Here is an 18,796-nt window from a genome sequence, read left to right on the forward strand (position 1 = left end):
CTTCCTACCGTCGTGAACGAAAGTGAGCCTACTTTAAACGATTGACGGCGCGTCTGACAAGTACGAAAATTGAGTTTTATCGAAACTAACCGTAAATGACATCGGAGCGAAAGTGGCAGCGTCGTACGCGAATCAAAACGCGCAGTGGGCGGGACTTAGAGTGGGCGTGGCTACGTCATAGTGTGGTTGCATCGCAGCGCATACACAATGGCTGCTCGAAAGAGAGGAAAGCAAACAATTTTCAGGCCCGCCGCGTCTAGCAAAAAATATGAGAAAAAAATTATTAAAAATTCGGAACACAGTTGAAAGTCAAGAAAAACTCAACAGAAAGGATGTTAAAGCGTCCGGGGTAAGTTTTATGTAAATTAAGTAAGCGGTTATTCAGTTCTTGAATTAAAATATCGGGGTTATTTAAATTATGAGAGAGGGGTGAGCTGGGGAAAAAGTTTGTGTTAATCAGTACCCAGTTATAGTGACCACGGAGAAAACCAAGGCACGGTGTAAGCATTTCAAACTATTTAAATAAATGATGTCACGGCAGATAGTGTCACGGTGTTTGGCCACAGACATTAGCGATTCCAAGTAAAGTTGAGTAAAGTTGAAGATAGCACCCACACTTAGTTTATTTTCTGTCATATAATAACAGCAGCAGTCACAACAACAGGCGCTTTTTATTCAGCAATCATGTCAGTTTTCATACTGTCCGCATTCACATGCGTTTTAGGCTGATGGGCTAGGAAATCATAAACACTGTCAACACTTAATAAACATCTCATTTCCAAAACGACAGCGGCCACAGTGACATTTGTCATGCGGTTTCACTTATAGACTAGGACTATATAGACTGCTACTGCAGGTATAGAGCACGTTGTGCCGATGATATGGCTATTAAACAAGAAAAGACATGAAATTGCTTGTCAATAAAGAAGCAAAATGGAGGTAGAACCTAAGGCAAATCAATTAGACAATGCTTTAGATTTGCTTGTGCAGCCTGCATGCATATGGCAGGTTGCACTCTGCACGTCTTTACAATATGTGGTCATATAGGTGCTGCTGGTACAAACCTGTTGTGTCAGTGTAGGCTTTGAAGAGAAGCTTCTTCCTTTGAGATTCGTTGTTGAGTTGGTGTCTGTGCTTGGAAAGCAGATAATGAAATAGTTGTTGAAAACAAATGTGTGTCAGTGTTGACTCCAGGCTGTGTTTACACCTGTCCCAGCTATAGCTCAGAGCAGTCACTCTACATGAGACATGGAAATAGTTGTGAGCATATACTGGTACATTAAACTTTAATGATTTTGTAGCTCAAATTAAAGTTTGACATGAAAATACTGAAGAGACCATGGGTGTAAATACTCATCAATTCTTCTAGAAATGACAAACTGATCCTTATTACTTTGTTTTTTAGTTTTTCTTTCACTTGATGTTTAAAAGCATTTGTATGCAAAATAATCTTTTTCCTTTCTATGTTCATACAGTTTTAAAATATTTGATAATGGCATTAAATATGCTGCTACTGTTGTTATGGAAACAATATAATTAATTTATCAGGCTGCTTCCTAAAAGCCTGCACCACCAGTTTTATTTTGTCATCATGTGGATCTGTGACTGAGTCATTTTTTGTTTGCGATGTAATCCTGTTGTGGTGAATTTGTGCTTTGAATTGGAAAACTCAGCACTATAACATTACTGCCTAAACCTTCTTCTGACACAATAGATCAATTTTTGTCTCGAAACTAACGAGATATATTTTTTGAAACATTCACTTTTACAATAAAATAACTAGACTTTTTTAAAGATGTAACCATTTATTATATCATTATTATTATTATTTTTATTATTATTATTAAAAACCCCTTAAACAGTTTTTACCAGAATAAACTATAAATCATTAAATGCATATTCATATATTCATGTGTTAGAATAAAACAATGTTTTAAAATTAACAGGTATTGATAAAATCATTTTAAAATATTTGCCTAATGATGTGAAAAAAAATTCTTTGCAGATTGAAGAGCTGATAAGTTTTAATTATTGCAAAATAGTTGGTTATTATCAGTGCAGTTTTATTTAATAATTAGGCTGTTTCCCATTAGAAATGTAGGCTGTACATCATTGTAGAAAAAACTGTTTGTAATAAGTGTTAATTTAAACTGAAAAAAGCTCAAAGACGGATTCCATTGATAAACCTCATCCTTAAAAGTTTTAGAAATTAATTAATAATTTACATTTAATTCTAGATGATGATGGAGGATTTTATTGATAGTCTTTCTCAGAGACTGTACAGAACAACATTAGTCATATACACAAAACACAGTTTATCTATTGTTTGTATATATATATAAATATAATTTTATTTCTTATTATTCAGCCCAGTTTCACCTATTTTATTAAATGTTTCTTTTAAAACTTGGTTGGGTTGAGGCAACATCATTTCTACTTCTTTGCTTGAAATAAATAATTAAATCAAACTTATTTTAATTAGTTCGTAACTATGTGGCCTCATGGATTTCAGTTTAGAGGGGTTTCTGGACTAATACTAAAACAACCCTGATAAGGACAGATTCCTCAGCCTGTGAAGTGGTTTTAGCTGTAAAGGTAACTGGGTGACCCAGCACAGGGATACAAGACAATATACACAAGATGATCAATGTTAGTGTGTCAGAAATAACAATATAAATTGATTGTGTCATAATGTTAGAGTACACCTCTGAACTAAATAACAAGGTATATATTGTTATTCCAAATATTACATACATTTGTGATCATTTAGTACAGTTAATATTATACCTAATATTAAGAAGTATTACCTTATGGTGGCCCCATAGCAGATACAAAGGGGGAAAACATATCAAACAAGAATTGCTGTAACGGAAGGGCACCAGGGGAAGTGATGGGCTATATTGGGTAAGCAGCAGCAACACCGTTTTGCTTTTTTTTAAAAAAAAAAAAAAAAGTACTGAGTATAGTTAAAAATACAATTTATTTAACCTAAATGTGTATTTTAAAAGTTGTTTTCATTTATACTATATAAACAAGCCTATATTTTCAGTGAAATGTAATGATATTTTCTGTTTGTACATGTAAAATAGCTGTTGTTAAAATGTCCAATAAAACAGCTTCTTTTGAGAAACTGTCAGCAACAAATGATACATTACAACTCTGGGACAAAAAGCATTATTATTATTATTATTATTTGTTGTATTCGCTTGTGGCAATAAAGCATAATTACATTTATGAGGTTATGTTTACTACTACTACCACTACTACTACTACTCAGAGCAGTTGGCAAAATTTGGAGAGAGATGCAGGTTTTGGGTTAATATTGAAACATTCACTTCAAATCATTGACATCCTTTCCCAGATGATGTAACATAGGAGCCACTGTATCCTAAATCTAACAACATATGAGACACAGGGTATTCCTAGTGAGCATAGTCCATGCAGCAATTACTTTTAGTTGAATTTATTTTTAGGAAAAGACGCAATGTAGTAAATAATTCACAGGAGCGGTGACAGTGATGGTCTCGTCTCTGCCCCATTTCAGTCAAACCACTGTAAACTGGAGTCAACATGTACAAGTATGGAGGCAAATAGAAAAGAAAGCAGCAGTTTATTAAGTGCACCGAGCTAAGACAAATGCTGTTTAATGTTCAGTATTTGCTGAAATATATTTAAAGAGCTGTTGACTGTGTGATCTTTTATAGAGAATGTAGTTTGTGCTGCTTTGGGACTGGTTTGCTCCTGGAGATGGACATTGTTGTTTCGCCTGCCTCCGCTGATATAAATGTTGTGAAGAAAACAAAAGAAATATCTGTCGGTAATAACATAACATTGTTCAACAGCAGCACAAACTGCATCTTCAAAACTACAGCTGTTTCAGCATCTCTTGCAAACAGGACAGTACAACTTTGTTGAAGTATATTTATTACCAAAAGGCTTAATAAGCTTTTATTAGATGTACCTAATAAATTGGTGCTGAGCACTTGCGCAGTTTTTTTTTTTTTTTGAGTATCATAAAATGTATTGATGTTAAGCCACTGTAAGTAAATACCAAGAACTTCCTGCTGCTTTTTCACAATAAGACTTTTTACCTAGCGATTCACTGGAAGACTTTTTTTTCTTTCTTTTAAGAAGCAGTTACAGTAAATATAATCTTTGTCAATGAATTTTGTTACTGAGCACTAAAAAAAAATATATTTACCCGTTTTGTCAGTGGAACAGATCAGCTGTTAAATAACGATAAGAACAACAAAAGTAGGCTCGTTGTAGCTGACGAAGACATGTCTTGAGCATCATTCCCATTTTGCTACCAGGCTTAAGGGCAAGAGCTCCATTGTTGAATAGATATGTACTTTGATCCACCTGTTCTTCAGTTTCCTGAGCGGTGGAAAAGTGGGTGAGCTTCTAGGACATGGAAAGGCATTTGGACTCTAGCTGTGTACCTTCTCAGAAGAGAGGTTTGCAAGCACCAGGTTTGCTTTCCGTATAGGTTTTCATCCTAAGATGTCTGTGTTTTTGGATCCTCATTTCAAACCGGTTGTATTCACTGCAACATCAGTGATTGAATAACAGGCAGCTTTATGCGCATTCGAAGACCATGCAGTCACTGGAATGAAGAAACACCCAAAGCTTCTTGAAGTGTAGCATGGTCATCCATCAGAAGGGATGATGGCTTATTTATCTGGCACAGACTATATTATTGCCATTTGGACTGCAGCTGGATGACACATCAAAGTCCTACGGTGAACGAGTTCAGCAAGATAAGCAACAAAGGGAGGGGATGTGAACTGAGGCCCATTATCCGTTACAATACCTTCCTGGTTGCCACAAACTCAGGTGAAAGAGGAGAGAACAGTTGATGTAGCTGTTATGGTAACATTGGCTGAGAATCCAACATCTGGCCACTTAAACTAGAATAATAGCATATTGCCAACAATGTCAGTTGTCAGATTTTTTTACTGAGGATCAGAAATCTGCACCAGCGGAAGAAGAGCAGAGTAAGAAGTAGCTGACTTGTTAGTCACCTGGCAAGGTTGACAGGACTGGATTGTGGACTGAATCAGAACATTTTTGGCTACACATAATCCTCTCTGTTGCTGTTTACTGAGCCCCACTCCTTGGTAAAGTTCATGTGCAAGGGCGACAACTGGGGCATACAGTGATGTTGGTACTGTACCATCCCAAGACAAGTTATCTTAATTTAGTTCATGAAAATAAGTTTCAGTTTGTGGGCTCACCAGCTGTGCTGTCTGTGGACAGCCTTGGCTGAATTGTCCACAAAAAGCAGGAAGAAGAGGCACACTCATGTCAGCCAATCACGGCGCTTTAAGAGCAGCTGTAATAGTTGCAGCAACATTTGGCTTTGGGTCATGAGTCAAACTTTCAGACACATGAATGGGGAGATGGAAAAGGCAGTCAGCAGTGATGCTTTGTGTCCCTGCACAGTAAACTCCATCCTGGTCAAAGTTCAGTAGCATAGCAGACTAGTGTGGTGGTCTCACTCCCTCTTTGCCAAGTCCATTGTAACCATTGTGGTAAGGGTCTGATGATCTGTGTGTAGCATGAATTTGAAACCCTGAAGGAACATACATCATTCTTTCACAGCCCAAACACATCTAAGGGCTTCTTTTTCCACTATCAAATACTTGCCACCCACTGCTCCGAGGGTTATGGAGGCAAAACAGATAGTGTGCTCTGTGCCATTTGACTGCAAGTGGGTGAGTACTTCAGCTAAGCTACAATTTGAAGCATCAGTAGACACTGTTGTGGGCAACCATGGGTCAAAACAGGAAAGAGCATCACTATCTACCAAGAGAAATCTGACTCTCTCAAAACTTTTCTCCACATCTGTTGTCCACTGCAAGAGTGTATCCTTCTTCAGACATACACACACTATCTCGAACTGTGTCACATAATTGGAAATGAACTTGAAAATTCATGACAGTAAACCAAAAAAAGAGTGAAGCAGGGGCATTCATCACAGCATGTGTGTGTTCTTTCTCTGGCAGGATACCTTTGGCAAACACTATGTGACCCAAAAAGTGCATACTTGGCCACTTGATGGATTTTTCATCATTCACAAGGAAAACAGCCATCTTTAGGTGGTTCTGGACATCCTTCAGGTGAGTGTTTTTTTTCTGCTTGTTGCTTGTATAGGTCCGTAGACAAAAATGCCATAGTGGTTATGACGATAGTAAAAAAAGACTTGGGTGATGAAGACAATAAGGCATTTGGCAATAACAATTTGCCAAATCAATCATTGCAAGAAAGCAACATGTCCATGGATGTGGATAGAAGTCTGTGATAATGTGATAGTTTCTCTGAGATCTGCACATACATTTGTTTTTCTTTGAATGACAGCTATCAGTTTTTTTCAATCATACTTACTGCAGTTTCTCTATAGCACTATGTGCAAAGTTGATGCCACAACTAACTAGATGAGGGAAAGTGCATGACTGGGTCTGTCTAGCCAGTGAGGCAGGACAGTATTACCTGCTAAATGATAGTTTATGGTGGCTATAAAAGCCAGACTCAACAGGAGAGATCCACAACAAAGACGGTGACAAGGGCTCCAATGCCACCTCTTGATACCTGAGCTTTGAAGTGGCCTTTAACAGGTGTTTAATCTATTTTTTACCAGATGAAGAGCAGGCATAGTTAGATAATGCTAAGGATTATGGATCTTTTCATTAAATTAATTTTTGGGGCATTTTTGCCTTTATTCAACAGTAGATCATGGCATACGGAGGCGGGGGGGCTGTGACACAGAACCATCGACATTGCAAATTGTGCTGCACCTGCTGTAATCACTTGCTGATCAGGATACTCCAGGAAATTGGTTTTTGAAGACACTGACAGAAACTATGGAGACTTGGGATGCTGAATTGGCCACTGTAGCATGTGCGGTAGCAGTTGTAGTCTTGATCATGACAGTGTATAGTAGTTTATGGGTTATCATAATTCTCTAGCTAATGTACTATGACAGATCTGAGCAAAATGTCCTTTCTCTCCACAGTCTTTGCATTTAGCTTTAGCATCTGGTCAGGAGAGTGCATTAGCCAAAGGACTGTGACCCACATATAAAGAATGTGTCTGAAGGTTTTGCAAAACAGGCATAAGCCAAGGTAACTCACTCAGAGGATGTGGTTTCTTGTGCAGCATTGTACTTGCAAGCTGTGTTTTCACCAGCCATACAGGCTCTCTGTTCTACTGCAGACTTAATCTGTGCAGCAAGCCTGATGGCTTTGTCCAGGTTTGGCTCCATCGGGAGCCACCCTCTTGTTCACATTTGAAACGTTCTCGAAAAACTGATCACAAACCAAAAAGCATTGTCTCTTAAGACTAAGAACTGATTAGCAGTCTCATGAAGAAGCTGAGCCCATCTTCCATGACTGCATAAATGACCAGGAGATAACTGTCAAATATCTGTAGTCAGGTCTATAAATTATTCTAATTTTCCTATGTGATATATATTTTTTATCTTGCTGAATATCACTGTTTTGCTGCTGTATTAATCAAATTTTCCAACAGGTATTAACATTTGAGCTCATTTGATATTGACACCTCCACTTTTCTGATACTGTTACAGGTAGTAAACTGTTGTTGTTTTATCCATGAATGTACTCTGAGCCGTGTTGTAAAAGCCATACTTAAATGACCCAGTAGATAATACCAGTTATCAAGGATCACCACTGTGTTAGGCTCAAACGAAAGCAGAGAACCTGAAGAGGGGCAGATAAAGTTAAATTTGTTTAATGATACAAGACTCAGATCAGCGGTTTTGTTGATTTATTTTGATTAAGGTTTCAGTGTATTTTTTTTACTGCCAGCAAATCAGTCATCAACCTGAAACTAAACCATTCAGGTGATCCTCTCTCTCTCTCTCTGTCCTTCTCTCTCTCTCTCAGGCCCCTGAGTCCAGGTGGTGTTGAGCACATAAAACTGGATAAAATAATTGCATCAGTACTAGTTGGGCACTGCGCCCTGTCCATGTAGCTGGTCTGCCTTGGGGTGCCATGGCCACAGGAACCCAGGGCCACCTTGACCACATCTTGGAGAAAGCCAAGCTGACACCACCCACAGGGAGGCACAGGAGAGCAGAGGGGAAGCCGAAGAAGAATTTCCTCTGCCAAGAGTGTCAGAAAGCTTTCAACAGTGTGGAGAAGCTAAAGGTGCACTCATACTCTCACACAGGAGAAAGACCCTACCGCTGCTCCCACCCTGACTGCACCAAGGCTTTCGTCTCCAAATACAAGCTGCTACGGTACAAACAAGCAGCAGTACATAGCAGGCTGCATCATGTTGCTTTTCTATTTACACCTTTGGTAACATAGTGCTCTGTAGTCAGAATGATGTGTTGATGATTCTAGCTTTTAGATCTTGTGTTTATGTGTTTGAAAAAAAAATGCTACTATAACACATATTCGCAGCAATTCTAAGTGCTAATAGGATGTGTCTGTGTTCCAAGGCATATGGCAACTCACTCGCCAGAAAAAAACCACAAGTGTACATACTGTGAGAAAATGTTCCACCGCAAGGATCACTTAAAGAATCACCTTCATACTCACGACCCATACAAGGAGGCGTTCACCTGTCAGGAGTGTGGCAAGAGCTACAACACTAAGCTGGGCTTCAAACGCCACCTTGCCCTCCATGCTGCCAACAGTGGAGACCTCACCTGCCAAGTCTGCCTGCAGCTGTTCCCCAGCACTGTGGTTCTTTTAGAACACCTCAAAACACACGCTGGCAAGTCCTCTAGTGGGACCAAAGAGAAAAAGCATCACTGCGAGCACTGTGAGCGCAGATTTTACACCCGTAAAGATGTACGACGCCACATGGTGGTGCACACAGGACTCAAGGACTTCCTTTGTCAATATTGTGCCCAGCGCTTTGGCAGAAAGGACCACCTAACACGTCATGTGAAGAAGAGCCATGCCCGGGAGCTGCTGAGGGTAAAGACTGAGCCAGCAGATTCGCTGGAGCCTGTAGTCTATAACTTGTTGCCTGGGGACATCAAGGGTGAGCTCCCGGGGACACAGAGGCCAAACCAGCTCAATATATACACAGGCCCTGTCCTGGAACCAGAGCCTTTCCCCACCTCCACACACCCCTTTTCTTTAAAGTACCCACTGGGCTCCAGCTTTACCTCATACACTGTCTCCTCACAGGAGCATGAGCAGAATCTAAAGGGAGAACTGGAGACCTACCTGATGGAGCTGCAGAGCAGCATGCCCTCATCATCCTCAGCAGCCCAGGAATCCCAGCTCTCCTCCTCCAAGCTTGAGTTGGAGCCTCAGGTGAATATGCTGGAGGGAGCAAGTGAGGAGGTGTCCATATCCAAAATGTCCACATCAGTGGCAGCAGCCACTCCAGAAGATTCTCTTGCCTTGGACTTCTCACAGCTTTTCAACTTCCTTCCGCTCAATGGGCCACTGTACAACCAGACAGGGGGCAGTGGGGGGCAGGGTGTTTCTTATCTACCTAATGAAGAGCCCACACCTCTTGTCCAGCTGCCCACGCAGCCCTCTGAAGGCCCAGAGGCTGTAGAGAGTTCGCTTCATGGGCTTCCCTCCTCCTTCATTTCCACCATGAGCACACCCACCACACTGCCTCGCTTTCATCAAGCATTTCAGTGATCCAGTATGTACTGCACCAGGCACACATGCACTCTAACACAAACTGACACGCATGTCTGAACGACACACATCAGCAGACAGACACCAAAACAAGATGCCAGTAACACGTTAGATAATAGCAACTCTGTTGTTTTCTATGACAGCATGAGCAGATACATGATGATGAGCACTGATAGCAGCAAACACACACCTCCACATAAGGTTTAGATTAATCATCTTTCTAATGTCTACTGTTGGGATGTGTTTGCATAATAGTGGCAAAATAATTCTCTTGTGCTGTGTGTTTATGCAAATACACTTTCGAAATTCTTGTTTCTTGCTGTTTGCAAGTTTTATAATCTGTAATGATCTCTTCTTATTACCAGAAGATATGACTTATAGGGGATGTAGCCTCCAGGATGTAATCACATCACAAGCAATAGCTCTCCGTCACAGGCTGTGCAGGTCAGCACGGCTCAGGATCACACTGCATCATATTTCACTGCAGCACCACTCTCAACTCCAACATCAATGAAAAGCATGCCACATATACATTAGTTTTTCTCTGCAGTAATATAGACATAGCTTAATAACATCGATATGTGTCCATTTAAAACCATAAATTTATATTATGGAAGTTGTGGAGTTTTCACACAGATGAATTATAGTAATTCGATTGCATTTTATTTTCTTTAGAACTGATTGACCACAGTATGGATATTTTGCAATGTATATTGTTTTCTGTATGGCACTTTGAACTTTGATGCCATCTGGCATCATAGGTGATCTTTGTTTTTATGCCTTTCTTATTTGTTGTAGGATGTTAAAGGGCCAGTCTGATGTTTTGCCCATTTACATTGATTTAATACATCATGTACTGTAAGGCACAGCTGATCATTTCCAGAGCAATGTTCCAGGCAGCTATTGTGTTTCATTCATTTAAAATCAGCATGGAAATTATCTTACTTGACTCAGGTAATGCATGACAGAGATCATGTCTGCTTGGATTTTTTTGTCATCGCTGTAACGTGTGTGTGTGCTTATATGTGCGTTACCTAATTTTCATTGTGCTGTATTGCACAACCTTGTTTCAAGCCTCTGCAAGTTTATTTCCAATATAAAGTGAAATGAAATGAAACCAACAGCTTCCTGGAAAATGGAAAAATTGATCCAAAACAACTGAATCAGTCAAAACATCTCAAACCTAAAAAAATATAAATAAATAAATAAAACATGCAGGAAGCTAAAAGTAAATGTCATTAGTAGTAAATAGGCTAAACATGGAAAAACATCAGTGTGGTCCTTTTGTTCTATCCATAAAACAGAAGTTGATTTATATTACTAGAGACAAGGTACTGAGAAGGAACTACTGAGCAACAGTATTACAGTTATACATTTCATTTTGGTGGATTTTCCTAACCCCCACATGAAACAGTGGGAACATTTTTCATAAAAATGTCTATTATTGTGCTGCTCTTAGTTATTCCCCAAAACCCAAGCCAAAGTCAACAAAACACAGACGTTACTGTAGAGTGCTCAGGTGTGTGAAAATAGCTATCGGACTAAATCTGTCGCAATGTAGGGCGCGAGCTGCCACCAGGGGCTGTCATGTCATTCTGCAGTTTCCCCCTATATCCAACATAGCATCACTAATAAGGGACTTGAGATCAACCATATACAGTAGAGCGCTTAACAAATTTATTAGACCACTGGTCATAATGTAATGTTTGTGACACAGCTGCCCTAAACTACAGGTTAATACACCTGTATGTGCAAGCTAATACTAAAATGTGTAATTATTGTTATCCTTGAATTTTGGAATTCACTATTTTACAGGAAAGGCAGGAAAAAAATCACAGCACATTATTAGTTTTTTTATTCAGATGCCCAGTTACAGTTATTCACTTGTGTTTCTTAATAGGGAAAATTTTACGCTTGATTAATTTTTTTTTAACTTCTGATAGAAGTCCAACATGCCGACTCACATTTGGGGATCTAAACATGACTTGAATTTGAAATTCCTCTTTCCTGTTCAAAACAGTGAACCTAGTAAGTGACAATAAAATGTTTAGTTTCAGACAAGCTTTTGACAGGTTTCCAAAATATATTTGTTTTCCCTTTTTTGTGAATGGAGCTCCAATAAATTTGTTAAGCACTGCATATGGGTCAGGGGTATCCAACTTCCGTCCTCAAAGGCCACTGTCCTGCTTGTTTTCTAACTATACACGTTTCTGATTGACTGAACACACCTGATCCAGGTAATCAGCAGTGGGCAGGGCAGGGATAGGTGGAAAACAAGCAGCACAGTGGACTTCGAGGAACATGGGTTGGGGACCCCTTATCTGGGTTAATAGGCATCCAGACAAAAGGCTGACAACCTTTGACCATGATGCACCAACACACATAGCCATTATTTATGACCCTAACCCCATCAGGATCTATGTCAGAGTACTCCAGGCTCAGTGTGTCATTACTAATAGTTTTGAACATGGCTGCTAAGCCGTTCCACTTTCACCTTGTTGGAGTTGTGTCCTATTTTTTAAAAGATAGTTAGCTTACCTTGTATGTGAATGTTAGACTGAAACTAAAGCCTTTAGTTGGGGATGGATTTTACATGTGCTTACATATGGTACCAAGTACCGCTGTATATTATGTGTTATAAAAGGGAAATGTAGTGGTATGAAAGATGAAACATAAAAATGCAAATAAGGGCTACATCAATTATTGGGGTGGGTAGTGGGGCTGCATCGAATGCTTTGCTTTTTAAAAGTGCAAGAGGCTCTATAGCTTCATTACAATCTTCACTGCACACTCCCACCCTTTGACTTAAAAATAACTGCCGCAGCTTCCCCCACTGCACTACCAGTCAAAACATTTGGACACATTTCCCCACGGCAGTGACTGGTAGTGCATGTCACAATTATAGCACAGTTTTAGAGTGTACCCCAATGTAAACAACTTTCTGCAATGTAGACCATTAATATACACATTAAAAGTAAAATTAGAAATGACCAGATCAACACTTCAATATAACAGAAAGTGTGTTGTACTTACCAATAATCCATTCACACTCTATCTTTGAAGCAAGAGCTGGATATAAATCTAAAATATGCCTATGCAGCTTCTTTTCTTATCCAATGTGGAACATACAGTATTGGGACTCTTACGTTCTATATGTAATCTATTGTACTGTAATGGAAAACTGCCAAATTTTGCTGCTATTTTGGTATTTTAGCCAGAAGTATGGGATGTGAAACAATTTAAATAGAAAATATTTTATGAGTAACCTTTATATTTTTAAAATCTGAATCTAAATGTTATCCTGAAACATAAATCAGCTAACATTTGTAGAGGCCTGGGAGGTGTACAAAAATGGAAAGAAGGAAAACATGCTTTACTACTATATGCTCTGTAAACAATAAAAGTTAAAAAGTTGGAATCATGTCGAGAAATAATACAAATTTACTGAAAGCTCCACTAAGATCCAAAATCCTTTAACAATCCAGAAGCTTGTCAGTAATTGGTGGTGAGAAAAAATGACCACAGCCACATGCTCTGATTTCCTCTGGCACAGCTCCACTTTATGTTTAGATTACAGTGGAAGTCGCCCTCTAAAACAGAAAACGCATGATAGTCCTATAGGCCTTGACTAAATCTATAAACATGAACTCTGAGAAAGCTAAAGAACACAAGGAAGCTGGGAGATGCAATGACTCTGTTTTGACTTATACACTAAATAATTCAAATATTAACTATTGAGTACAAAGAAAATTGTTAATATTCCAGTTTTCATGCAAATGCGACCAGAATTTTAGTCTAATTGTTCTGTAATGACAACTAGAGCTGGAAAATGTTGTTTATAGGTCATCAACAACATTTCAATTACATGTAACCTTGGGCCTTGGAGTTTGCGTATGTTTTGAAGACCAGGCTATCCATGTATTAATTATCTGGACTATAAATGCTATACACCTAAAAAAAATTCTGGTAAGCATACAGTCAAAGTGTCTCCTGTTAATGGTGAGCTGCAGGCTTTGATTCTGTGTCTTTATATTTTGAGCTGTCATTACTGTGGTTTCTAGCTTAATGGAAGAGTCATTCATCTTCATTCTTGCCTGAAATGTTTAAGATGGTGGAAACTAAAACCTCAACTCTTATTTTTATGGGCATGTGGCTAGAGAGTTCTGAGATAGCTGAAAATTTGAAGAGGAACAGACAATATTGTCCCCTCCTTTAACTGCTTCTGGCACCCTCTACAAGCAAAGCTGCACACCGACAGGCAATAGAAAACTGTGGGTGCAAATATGTGGAACTAACAGAAGCTTTATATAATTTATCAATGTAATATAATTGTTATTATTATTATTAAAAAATACAAAATTTGGAGACTCCACCACCAACCAAACCATCAAGGAGGTGTGCCTCAGGGCAGTGAAACAGTACAGCTGCACTTTGCCTCAGATGCAAAGTCAAATGCAGTCCTCAGTGCCTCATTGAGTCCACATGACACACGCACAATTCACCTTGTCTCTTTTTAACGTGAAGTCTTTCAAAGTAGTTTCACTGCTCCATCTTTAGTGTGGAAGAAATCATACATTATCATACACTAATCATACAACCTAACTAGCAGTTGTGCCTTTTCATCAAACATCACTGTGGAAAATACAAAAGTGCCTTTTTTTCAATAGCACAAAACAGCTGTTTTAGAACAGATGCAGGTGACATATATATTTTTTTTAACATTTTTTTTCACAGGTTAAGAATTACAGTAGCATGCTCTAACATAACCTTTACTTAGACATTGCCAAATTATCTTAACAAACCCAACATTTCTAAAGATTTATGCTGGGATGTTGCACAGGACATCTTGAAATTTTAGATGGCTGATTGAAACCTGGAGTCTTGGGTTGGAATATTGTGTATCGCATGTGTACAGGTGGACATATTATGTGAAAAGCTTCAAAGCATATTTTTGCTAACAAAATACAACACAATCAGATAGTAAACTAGTTAGCACTGATCATATCAAATACCATAAGCTGTCTCGACTGTTGTGCATTTAGATTTTCTAAACACTGTGTTGTGTTGTGTTGGATAGTTACTACAGCTATTTTTGCTGGTATACAGTTTCTTAGATTCTTATTCGCATTTTTTTCTTCAAACCTTCAAGGAAAATTTTTTTACTTCCCATTGAAACATGTCCGGTGTGTACCGTAAACATCCGAGAGATAACAAAAATAGATTAAAATATGTAACTCTGTTTTTAACTTCATATGATAGAATAACATACTAAATGACAGGGTCACAAATGTTTCGGTTAGTTTTCAGCCCTGTGCCAGCTTGATATGTGGTGAGAGACTATATGTCCCTTTTTCTTACAGTTCTTATTCTGTTAGTGCCGACTAGCCAGAAAAGTAGAAAGGCTGTGGATTGACTGAAATTTGTGAGCAGCACTCAATACCAAATTACGTCCTGAAAGCAGGTTTTATTTCCTATAGTTTGGTGTCAAATTGGTGTTGAATCAGCATCAATACTCTGACATAGCCTTAACACAACAACATATACTGAAAGGTTATTTTAGCTGATGTAGATTATTGCAGAAAACAAAATGACATGTTTCTGGACACTTTTCCTTTAAATACTTACATTGGACTGCACACTGTAAGGCAAAAATGTGAATTTTACAACATGCAAAAACTTTGTCACCTTTTTCCTACCACCACAGCAGTTAACAGAGGCCGCATCTTAGTTACATGTTTCATGCATATGTAACCCAGTAGTGTTATAATTTACCTCACATACTCATTTTGTTTTTTGTTTTCTTACTCTGGGATTCAGAAATAATGATCAGCTAAAAGTGTTAAGTTCCCCTTTTTATTTCCTGAATGACAGGACTTGATGAGACATTTTTGGGGTGTGTGAAGTGCAGAGTTGAATGTGTAATGTTTCAAAGCATTTATGGAAGTTTGTTATTTGTATCTTATGAAGGGTTGTGGTTTTACAAGAGATGTTATCAAGCCACTCTTTCTTTCTCATAGCACTTTTTGTAAAGTGAATGCCTTCATTTCCTCCAAAACCTTTTGTGTAAAACCTTTATTACAAATGTATAGATTATATATTTAGCTCTTTAGAAAACAGTCACATGTACATACAATATATGATGTTTTATTTTTACAGGTACTATTTTAACAGTTTGTTTGTTTTTCCTATCAAATTGTCATTTTTGCTTTACTTGCACAAGTGTTCTGTGTATCTCATTGAGGAGGCTTTTAACAAAATTTGTAGACCTATTTTTATATATATAACACTATCAACACTGTCTTTGACTGTCCAGCTGCTTGTTTAGGTGAGAACACAGTCAATAATGAAGCCTAAATCAATCATTATATCACACTTGTTGCTGTTGGTTAATTGGTTGTCACCAACTCCCCAGGGTAATCGGCTGCTCGGTCCTCTTTAATCACTTTGACCTCAGTGTGACATTATACAAGAATTATTGAATGCTTGGTGGCTTCTGTGTGAAAGTGGTTGCATGGCCATTCATTTTACAATCAGCTGCAGCTTTGACTTGATGTACAATATAACTCATATGGAGTGTATGGCAGGATTAGATTTGCAGGGAGAACAAGTGCATCAAAATTGAAAGAGTTAAGAGAGATTCACATTTGGAATCCGGTATGTGATCACATTCATAATTGTGAGGCAAATCGCATCAGTCCTCGACAATGAAATAAGAGAAACAGAATGTGTTTCATAGTCAGGTAATGACCAAGAGATAGGACATGCTCTTCAGTGAGAAGCACAGACCTTTAGCAACTCCTGTCATATTTCTTTATTAGCTTCAGTGGTACCAGTGAACTTCATTGAATGTGTATGTAAGAAACACTGCAATACATTATGGTACTGGATCAAGCTGCTAACATATTTCTAAAGCTCCGTAAGGTGCTACAGACCTCCTTCCTAGTCCTGAAGTGTATTATTTGTACAAATAAGTATCTAGTGTAGCTAAAGATGTGTGTGTCCAGTTGTACTATATAGCTACATATATTTTATTGTACTGTGACTTTTGTAGTCTTTTCACAGACGTGCTTGTAAAATGACATGCCCCCACCCTCTCCTCACCTATTTGTTTTGATATTTGGAAAATTAAATGATGGTAGGAGATTTGAAGTGAAGTCATGCAACTGACATGAAGACATCAGTGCTGATGCTGAGGAAGTTAATAGCAAACTGCATTCCAAACTGGTTTTGTTATGTGTGGCATTTCAATAATGCCAATCTGTGACAATAATGGACTCATTGCTAATTCTCAATATGTTACATCAAATCTATTTTACAAACTACTGTTGTATTTTTATAAATATAGTCAAAGTATTTCCCATAAACATATATATAAGTAAATATATATATGTGTATGTTTATAGGTTGTGTAAAATAAAAATTAATGCTGCAGCTTTTATCTGTTGTTTTTTAAGCATAGACATTATCCAAAGAGGCAGATTATTTATTATCTGGCAGAGTAACCTGATTTGAATTACATACCTTGCTGCTATGAGACAGAAGAACTGCGGTCGTCAACTCCAGTATTTTTACACAATGTAATGAAAGTTCAATAAACATAAAAGAAGGATCCAACTGCACGTCTGATGGTCATTTCTAAAACTGTGTAGTTCACTATGATTTTATTTGCATATGCATCTGTGCTTCTTCTACTTAAGTCAGTGGTTCTTTCAAGGCTCATCTTCATTACTGATGGCATTATTTATACTTTTAGTAAAGCTAAACAAACCCATTATAATGCAGTAGGTTTTCCAACATAAACAATATGGGTCCCTTTTCTCCACTTGCTTAGACAATAGCATGCTTTCCAGACTTTTGTCATCATGGTAACGATCATATGTAATGCATAAATATTAGTGACTGCATGTCCTCTACAGCGGAGTGCCGCAAGGTTCTACCCTTGAACCCATTTTGTTCTCTTTCTACATGCTCCCCTTGGGCTCCATTCTTAAAACCTGTTGTCACCAATTTGGGTGTTTTAATGGGCTTCAATTTTAAATTTGACAAGCAGTTCTTAATTCCATTTCAAAGAAGAGTTTCTTTCAACTAGGGCAAATAAATGGTCTTGATAAATGGTCTTACACAGCGCTTTTCTACACTCAAGTGTACTCAAAGCACTTTTTACATTATTTGTCCATTCACCCACTCGCTCACACATTCTGGTCCTAATGACATAGTTAAAAATACTGTACAGGGGAAAATATTCTGGGCCACCCCACATTTCTTTAATAATGAGGAAAAAGTAATGAACAAAGATAGACAGGATAATGAGAGTCGCATCACAGTCACCAGACTGTCCAGGTGAGGAGCAAAGCGAAGAAACCCGAAAGTGCCACACAACTGTTAACTTCTACAACAAAGCTATTTATCCCTACAATATTTAAAAGAACGACAAAAGTGTGGTAGGCTGTAGAATGAGTTAGATTTTTTATTACATTTACTTTATACGTACTACATTCATTTTTTATTCCAAATGGAAAATTGAAGTGTATATTTCATAGTGTTGCACCAAAGAGTAGAGAACCAGACTCATCCATCCACCACACCAGTACAACATCACCCAACTTTACTCATGTCATAACTGCTACAGTTTCTGCTGGAGAACGTACAACATATGCACAGGGAGATTCAATGTCAAGACAATGTTACCTGCTATTCTTCTTGTGCTTACTATTTCAATGTGCAATAACATTCATGCTTCTCTTAAAAAAAAATCCCTATGTGTGAGTATCTAAAAAAGTTCAGTTTGCACACAACTGGCAAGATGTTCAGGTGTTCATCACAGTCCTGAATAGAGAGACTACAGATTATTTCAAAAGCCCATTTTGACGTTCCAAGAATAAGCCAAGGGGTGTCAGCTACAAGAGAACAGAAGAAAAGAGTGTGAAAGAGTTTATCGTGAACAGACTGATAAATAATGCAGCAAACTGCATTTTATCATGTTGTAAAAATAGCAAATAAAATGTTCCAGTATGATTTAAAAGGCTCAGTGGAAAGACAGAAAAAGATAAACATAGGCTCTTTACTGTGTAACACTGATTACAGTAGCTAGCCCATAACACACACACACACAAACTCTGTAGTTACTTTTGACACATAAATAATGCACTTCACTACAACAA

At 38.2% G+C, this 18,796-nt stretch overlaps 1 protein-coding gene across 2 annotated transcripts; it reads left to right on the forward strand.

The window, feature by feature from the left end:
- The first annotated feature begins 49 nt into the window (after window positions 1–49).
- On the forward strand, window positions 50–17,249 carry plag1 (pleiomorphic adenoma gene 1). 2 transcript variants are annotated; one of them, XM_026291978.1, is made up of 4 exons: window positions 50–349; window positions 6,009–6,122; window positions 7,908–8,263; window positions 8,468–17,249. In XM_026291978.1, the coding sequence occupies exons 3-4, from the start codon at window positions 8,016–8,018 to the stop codon at window positions 9,633–9,635; spliced, it is 1,416 nt and encodes a 471-aa protein (XP_026147763.1). In that variant the 5' UTR covers window positions 50–349; window positions 6,009–6,122; window positions 7,908–8,015; the 3' UTR covers window positions 9,636–17,249. The 2 variants fall into 2 exon arrangements, with proteins under 2 accessions (XP_026147763.1, XP_026147764.1); XM_026291979.1 differs by lacking the exons at window positions 50–349; window positions 6,009–6,122 and adding an exon at window positions 6,935–7,124.
- The last annotated feature ends 1,547 nt before the right edge of the window (window positions 17,250–18,796 follow it).

The sequence above is a fragment of the Mastacembelus armatus genome, chromosome 20 (assembly GCF_900324485.2).
Source record: "Mastacembelus armatus chromosome 20, fMasArm1.2, whole genome shotgun sequence".
Classification (NCBI taxonomy): domain Eukaryota; kingdom Metazoa; phylum Chordata; class Actinopteri; order Synbranchiformes; family Mastacembelidae; genus Mastacembelus; species Mastacembelus armatus.

What these genes read in the sequence shown, in the direction of transcription:
- plag1 (XM_026291978.1), top strand. Translation starts at nt 8,016, where the DNA reads ATGGCCACAGGAACCCAGGGCCACCTTGACCACATCTTGGAGAAAGCC. An exon ending in TCCAAATACAAGCTGCTACG is followed by an intron (nt 8,264 to 8,467) that starts GTACAAACAAGC and finishes CTGTGTTCCAAG; the next exon opens with GCATATGGCAACTCACTCGC.